The 7,792-nt window shown below is 44.1% G+C and overlaps 1 protein-coding gene across 4 annotated transcripts in view; it reads left to right on the forward strand.

The window, feature by feature from the left end:
- Positions 1-7,461, forward strand: part of arhgef3 (Rho guanine nucleotide exchange factor (GEF) 3) — a 28,833-nt gene extending 21,372 nt beyond the window's left edge. For all 4 annotated transcript variants that reach the window (XM_070959725.1, XM_070959727.1, XM_070959728.1 and 1 more), the window contains 9 exons: positions 438-545; positions 999-1,250; positions 1,519-1,581; positions 1,685-1,781; positions 2,793-2,869; positions 2,983-3,240; positions 3,430-3,600; positions 3,707-3,896; positions 4,281-7,461. In XM_070959725.1, the coding sequence (XP_070815826.1) occupies positions 438-545; positions 999-1,250; positions 1,519-1,581; positions 1,685-1,781; positions 2,793-2,869; positions 2,983-3,240; positions 3,430-3,600; positions 3,707-3,896; positions 4,281-5,002 (1,938 nt within the window). In that variant the 3' untranslated portion in view covers positions 5,003-7,461. The remainder of the gene's footprint in view (positions 1-437; positions 546-998; positions 1,251-1,518; positions 1,582-1,684; positions 1,782-2,792; positions 2,870-2,982; positions 3,241-3,429; positions 3,601-3,706; positions 3,897-4,280) is intronic.
- Positions 7,462-7,792: the final 331 nt, after the last annotated feature.

The raw sequence follows: 7,792 nt of genomic DNA on the forward strand, positions 1-7,792 counted from the left end.
GACATTTTATACAGACATGCATGAAGCCCATCGTATGACTTGTTCCCCCGGCTTCTCCTCGCCACAGTGTCTCTTTAAATATTTTATTGTTTTTTGTTGTTTTTAAAAACAATAAACCAGTTATTTTAGTGTTTATTCCTGTTTATTTTATTTTATTTATTTTGTTCTTTTTATATTGTTTTGTCTATATATGTACAGCACTTTGTTTCAAATGTGGTTGTTTTTAAAGTGCTGTATAAATAAAATTGAAGTTAAATATCACCTCTGGGGGGCGCCAAATTCCAAAAAGTTTAAATTCTTTGCACAAAAGCTTCAGTAAATGCCCAGAATATGACACTGTTCATGCTTCAGCCTGCAGGTGCGTGTGAGCGTCAGTCCAGCAGGTCGTGGGTGTTTTGGTTTTGTGTGACGTAGTTTGACTCTGTTGTCTCCTCCAGGAGCCCAACACCAAGCGCAGTAAACTCGTTACCAGGGTGACGTCTCTTGCCAGCCTGCTGCCGCCCGTCAAAACCACACCGCTGAAGAGGATTGGTCAGACGCTGCAGGTGAGCAGCCAATCAGATGTCTGCACTAGTTTTTTAGTGTTTAGTCCATGAAGTTGCATAGTGGTAGAGGCCAGTGGTGCTCAAGTGCTTTTCTTTAATCCCATTTCATTTCTCTCGTTTAATGATATCCTTAAAGTTACTGAACATGGACACACAAGACCTTCCCAAATAATATAATCCCATAGGTTGATGTTAAGACCTCACCTTGATATTAGCCCACAGGCTTGTATCGATGACATTTTGTTTCCTAATGTTCATCTTTTGAACTGATGATCCAAACGGGAGAGTTTAATACAGATCCAGGATGTAGAAGTGCTCCAGCTGTAGGCACTCACGTAAATGGCGCTCTCTAGCTCTTTCCTCTTCGCAGCTCTACACTACAGACACTGAAAATAAGAACATTCGGTGTGTTCTGTACCTGTCAGCTGGTTTAACCTCCTCTCGTCTCTGCAGCGCTCCATCAGTTTTCGTAATGAGAGTCAGATGGAGAGAGCCGCTCATCCTCCTCCCTCTTCCTCGACCATGAAGACGCGCGTTATCTCAGCGACGGTGTCCAACCCTTCCTCCTCCCTGACCGCCGCGCGGGTTTCCACGGCAACGGCCCCAGCCGCCAAGCGCCGTGACAGCAAGCTTTGGAGCGAGACGTTCGACGTCCGGCTGGGAGCGACGCAACCTCTGAGCCCGAAAGAAATAAAACGACAAGAGGTGCGAGACACGCTGGACTGAAGGGTTTCTGATACATGCATTGATCAGCCATGAGATTTAAGAAAATAGTACCATGTATACACAGCAACATGACTGCCATCTTTTTAGAATGATGCAGCACTTATTCTCAATGGGTGAAGACATTTAGGGAGAGAAATATAAATGACTATAAATACAAAAATGTGCATTCTGAAGTCTCATCCATCTCTGAACACTTATCGACTGCCCAAACTCATTTCTAAGACTCAAACTCTTTCTCCACCTGCAGGCTATATTTGAGTTGGCTCAGGGCGAGCAAGACTTGGTAGAAGATCTCAAGTTGGCTAAGAAGGTAAACAAAAACCTTTATTTTTCTTTGTGAAACTGACTCTCCTCCTGCATTTATTCAACAGTACCAGTATTTTCTGTATTATACTCGTGTGTGTGTGCTGCAGGCCTACCGTGACCCGATGCTGAAGCTGTCGATCATGACTGAGCCGGAGCTGAACCAGATCTTTGGGACTCTGGACTCACTGATCCCTCTGCACGAAGGTAGGCGGAAGCGTCTGATAGGGATTTTACATCAAGGTCACAACAGATATCTTAGCAGGTCAGACCCCGTAACATTTCCCCTCACTTTCAGTAAGACAAGCACAATCCTCACACTCATGATGGTCATTAAGGCTTCTAAAGAAGTTTTAAAATCCATCTGTTGTGCATCTTGCCTCAAGGCATCTGCTGAATGACTGTCAAAAAGCCATCGCTTTAACACAACAGCATTATACTCGAAGCCAGCAGTTTTTTGTGTTCCATGTCTGTAAAGGGCTTAAAGCTGCAGTTCCTCTAATTACCACCAGATGGTGACTGTAGCCCCTTTTAAACCAGGATGAAGCAGCTTTGACCACACTGTGTAAAAGCTGCTTTAGTAGAAGTGAATGAGAAACCTTCAACACCTCTCTGCACATATACAGTCAACACTGCAGAGGTGGTGACTGAATGAGCTCAAAGGAAATGTCTCAGTTGAAACAGTTTTTTTATACATGTTTTTCGAATATAAATAATAAAATTGACCAGTTTTGACCTGTTTCATGCAGAGCTCTTTCTTTCTTTCTTTCTTTCTTTCTTTCTTTCTTTCTTTCTTTCTTTCTTTCTTTCTTTCTTTCTCACAAACGGCCGTTTGTGTTTAGACAGCATTAAAGATGATAACTTCTTTTTTGTATGAAAGAAAAATATATTTATATTTTCTGAAATATTCAAATCATTTGTGGAAAACATTGTTTTGGTATCGATGTTGAAATGTTAAGTATTGTATCGGTGCTAGTATTGGTGTTGGTGTCATTGTTTAAGTATGGGGATTCACTTCAGAGTCTTATGGTTGTAGCTGTGTCGCTTTTTGTGGATGCTACTGAAAAACTTCCTGCTTTGTCTTCTTCGATGTTCCCATACTGCCATGGCCTGAATTTCATTCTAGCCTGGACCATTTGCTGCATGTCAACTCCTGTCTCTCCCCTGCTCTTCCTGCAGATGCACAGCATTTTTAGACTTGTGTCTGTCTCTCCTCAGACCTGCTGAGTCACCTCAGAGATGCCAGAAAACCTGACGGGTCCACAGAACATGTGGGACACATCCTGACTGACTGGGTAACATACAGAAAATAATCATGGCGCCTGCAGAATAAAGATGGCATTATTTCATTTGTCACATGTCTCCTTTGCTCTGCAGTAACCAGGTCTCTGTCTCTGTGTCCCTGCAGCTGCCCTGTCTCTCCTCCTACACTTCGTACTGCAGTAACCAGGTCAAGGCCAAAGCCCTGTTGGACCAAAAGAAGCAGGATCGGCGGGTGCAGGACTTCTTACAGCGCTGTCTGCAGTCACCCTTCAGCAGGAAGTTGGACCTGTGGAACTTCCTGGACATCCCCCGCAGCCGATTGGTGAAGTATCCACTGCTGCTCAGGGAGATCCTGAAGCACACGCCCAATGACCATCCGGACCGGCAGCACCTGGATGAGGCGGTGAGAAAAACCAACGTTAAGACAATGTACACCTTTGTCCCATAGGTCTGGTTGCATCAGACTGAGGCAGTAGAAGGAAAATGATTTGTGTCAGGGAAGGTGTTAACTCAGTCGATCGCGTCTGTCAGATTAAAACACATCAGATGCTTTAAAACGTGCTGATGGAAATCAACTTTCTTTGCTCTACAGATGCTGATGGTGCAGAGTGTGGTGGCGGACATCAACAGGCGGACGGGTGAGTCGGAGTGTCAGTACTACAAAGACCGTCTGTTGTACACGGAGGACGGACAGAGGGACGAACTCATTGACCGCTCCAGGACCCTCAGCTGCCATGGAGAACTGAAGAACAACAGAGGACTCGTCAGTAGATTTCTGCAGTCTTATACCATGAACACAAACGTGCACCTGATAGAGGAAACTCCAAGAGAAGAAAAAATAACTCCACTGTCTCTTTGTCTCTTTGCAGAAGCTCCATGTGTTTCTGTTCCAGGACGTCCTGGTAATCACCAGGTCTGTCTCACTGAACGACCATCCAGTCAGCTACCAGCTCTGCCGCCAGCCAATCCCCATCCGGCAGCTGGACCTGGAGGACCTATTAGACGGAGAGATGAGAGTGGGCGGGTCCATCAGAGGGGCTTTCAGCAACAACGAGCGCAGTCAGTAGATCACAAATACCACAGATGCATTTCATTTTGTTGTTCCGTAACAAGAAATCAGGATCAGTTGCAGACGTTCACTTGTTTTTTTCTTTTGTCTGTTGTGAACTATCCCAGTTCCTTACTATATACTAATAAGTACCCTGCAAAGCCGAAAGCTCTTTACTTCACTTTTGGCTTGAGGCTTGGTTTGGTTTTTTGGTTTTTTGGTTTGGGCCTCTTTGTTTCAGTGAAGGGAAGTCGAATGATATACTTTATGTACACATACAGGATGAAAATGAAGAACAGACTGAGTTTCTTTCAGAATTCAACAACAAATCTTGAAATTACACATTTTGAAATGAAAACTTATTGACAATAATATCGTCTCTCTCCTCCTCACAGCAAAGAACTTCTTCCGGGTTTCGTACCGTGCAGGAGGTCAGCCACAGAGCCACTGCTTCCAGGCCAGTGACGCCTTCAACAAACAGCAATGGATCAACTGCATCAGACAAGCCAAGGAGGCCGCAGCACTGACTGGAGACCAGCCACCAGAGACAGGACAGTGTCTGGAGGGAGGGCTGGGTGGACAGATAAGGCTGCTTGGTGAGACGGGTCTGAGCTTGCGCTGTAATTCAGGGCTTGAGGATGAAAGAAGGGCGTGGGGGGAGATGGAAACAGGGCTGCGTTTGGAAGCAGAGGTCAGTCTGGATAAAGAGGCCGGTGTGCCGGGTGGGGAGGTGGAGACAGCTGCAGGTGTGGATGGTGGGATGGGTTTGGAATTAGATGGTGATACAGGGATGGATGGTGAGACGAGACTGACGATCACTGAGACAGGTGTGGAGATGGAGACGGGGCATGGTGGGTGTGGTGATATGGGGGCAGAGCCAGGAGCCAGAGCAGCCTGGGAGATGGATAGACGAGGAGGAAAAGGAGAGACTGTCAGCGGTGGTGCTAATGACGTTCCCGCCTCTCTTTTCACCTCTGCTTCTCCTTGTCAAGTGGAGGAGGAGGAGAGGGGGGTGATGGAGGAGGACTGGAGTGGGGCTGAGGAGGGGGAAGAGGTTGGCATGGACACCAGCGAGGCTGATTCGCTGCAGGGCGAGGGGCTGACCCACAGGTGCTGATGCTTGGCCCACTCTGAGGGACTGGCACTGCAGCCAATCGAATGGAGACTTGATGATGACATCACTGACAGACAAAGTCAAAAGAATATCAACAATCACTTTAATAACCAACATGTTCCAGAACTCTGTAGCTGCTGTATCCAGACTGCTGGTAAACCACGATGGCCACTTTGCTCTTGAATGCCTCCACTGGCGACGCACTGGAACAGCATCAACCTGGAGGACAAATAGACGACAAAGCAGGGTCTGCTTCAGGGCGTGGCTATTTTGTGATTGACAAGGAGCTACCATGGTGTGTCCTCAGGTTCTCAGCCAGAACCAGCCCAGATAAAGGTGTAGCGATGTGTATCCTCCTCAGCTCCACCCTCTTGTGTCACTTCTGGCTCCAAACAAACAAGATGGTGACGGAATGCCAGACTCAAGGCTTCGAAACAGTCTACATACCTGACACTGTGGCTCCACTCACTGTTTTGTCAGGTTACTGTGGTTACGGCTGTGTGCCACATCAGTGATACCACGGCTACTCTAACCACAGTTCAGACTGAAGATATTTCCAAGCTCCCAGTTCACTTCATCCTGATTTTATTTCCTCTTGACTTGAGCTAACTGAGACTTTGTACTTGACCTGCCTGTGAACAAAACTTAAACCTCTTTCTTATTAATTCCCAGCTGTCAGCTGTTTGTGCTGTTAAAAGTTACCTGTGGAGTGTGACCAGGAAAACACAATAAGACAACAAGAAAACACCCGATGTGTTGAGACGCTGAATGAAAAAATAACTCCAGGAGGCACCTTTTACAAACTGTGCTCTTCCCATGGTTTTAAATTACGCTTCATGACTTTCTGCTATTAGCTGTTTCTGGACAGTAAGATTTTCAGGAAACCTCGGCCACAGTTCTGTTGTACACAAGATCAGCAGTATTCTCAGGTAACACGCTCAAAGAGTATGATAGGGAGACCAAGTGAGCCACAGAATTAAAGTCAAGTCAATGGAGGGCAGTAGAATAGCTTTTTGCATTTAGAGCACTACCAGCAAATAATGATGAATCATGCTTACAGCTGCAGTTATTGAAGAATCTGAAACTGAGCTTTGCAGATGTCAAGTGAAATTCTGGTATTGTGACTATTGGTCATTTAGCACCGAGAAGACTTTTGGTAAATGCAGACTCTGGAAGTAGGAGCCTGCAGTGCAAGCCCATTACAGCTTTCTATGGCAGTTAAACAGTAATCATCTCAAACTTGTATTTTATATCTGTAATTTGGGGGATCTTCATTCTTTGAAGTTGAAGGACTTCTTGCTCCTCAGCAATTCTCCCAACTTGATCCATTTCTAAAACTCTTTAAAAGATGCCTTGAAATCAGTCCTAATGTCTGAAAACACTGGAGAAAACAGAGCAGTGCATCCATTTCTGATGGATTATCAAAGCCCAAAGTCTAGATTCATGACGTTTTGTGAATGTATGAATGTCAGTGTATCGTGTACATACTACAAGACTTTACCAAAAACCTCTTAGTGAAAAGCAATTCAGGTGCAGGTGACAACAGCGTCATGGCAATGCTCAGTGAATTTGAATGCAGGCATGACTGATGTTCATACAGCGGAGTGAGACAAGATTGTGGCGGTGGACACAACACAGCATCCTGTCCTATTTCTGTCACCAGCCACTATTTTATTTAACCGTGACCATGATTTATCTGTAAAAGAGCTTTAATTGCCTCATATGTCAAACCTCCATGAGTCAGTATTTTTGATATTAGCATTAAATAAAGTGACTCAAAATATAAGATCTTAGAGTTTTGAACCCACTGAGCTGTTTAGCTTCTTTTAGGTCCTCTGTTTGGTCTTATGGCACATTTATTGTATGATTCAATATCAGTGTTTTCAGCAGCAGCAGTGGATTTACAGTGGGCAGAAAAAATTAAGATCTCCAAAAATTCTTAAATTTCCCTCAAAAAGTCATTTTCTAATCTGATATTGTTGTGTCTGAATGGAATCCATGGGAGAAACAGTTACCAATACAGTATTGTAATTTTAGCTTTTAGTCTACTGAAAATATTCCAGATACATCAAACAAGTGTTTCAGTTTTGACCATCTGTCCCTACAGTTTTGCCATAATGTCCTATAAAATACTGAAAGTGTTTTGTTTTGACAATCAAAGAAGTCCTGAAGGAAGGGCCTGCTGTGTATGTACTGTACGTATGTAAAGAGTGTTTATAGGTCTGTCTGTATATGAATGTAGGAACAAAGCCAAACACGTCTGTTATATATGAGCTTAGACATTAAACGTGAAATATGAGTTACAGTGTCAAGACAAGAGAGTTTTATAAATGACCATTTTCAGGAGAGTGTGCAAAACAAAATGTGTACACACTGTCAGTCGCTCTTTATTCTGTTCAGTAGAAAATAAAAAAGGTAATGTGTGGATTGTCACAAGACCAAAGCACCAATAAACTGTTCCAAAAGAAGTCTGTCACTCGGTGGGTGGTTCGTGGTGATTGCAAAGAAAATGCTGCCATGTTTAAATGCTCTTTGAGCTCTTGGATATTAATGTGGATTGTAAAAAGGAGAAGCCCCTGATGTGGAAAAAATGGTGCTTCTGGTAAGTCTTAACTTTGATGAGTAAGAGAATAAACACTCATGCAGCTCAATGTCCTCACTTGAATACTTAAGTTTATCACACACAAATCTGAAACCAGGACAGATTTCAGTACACCATGTTTACACCAAAAGCGTGCAGTAACATTACATTTGCTCACCTTTACACAGTGTATCCTATGTCATCCAGAATCT

This window comes from Chaetodon trifascialis, chromosome 3, assembly GCF_039877785.1.
Source record: "Chaetodon trifascialis isolate fChaTrf1 chromosome 3, fChaTrf1.hap1, whole genome shotgun sequence".
Taxonomy (NCBI): domain Eukaryota; kingdom Metazoa; phylum Chordata; class Actinopteri; order Chaetodontiformes; family Chaetodontidae; genus Chaetodon; species Chaetodon trifascialis.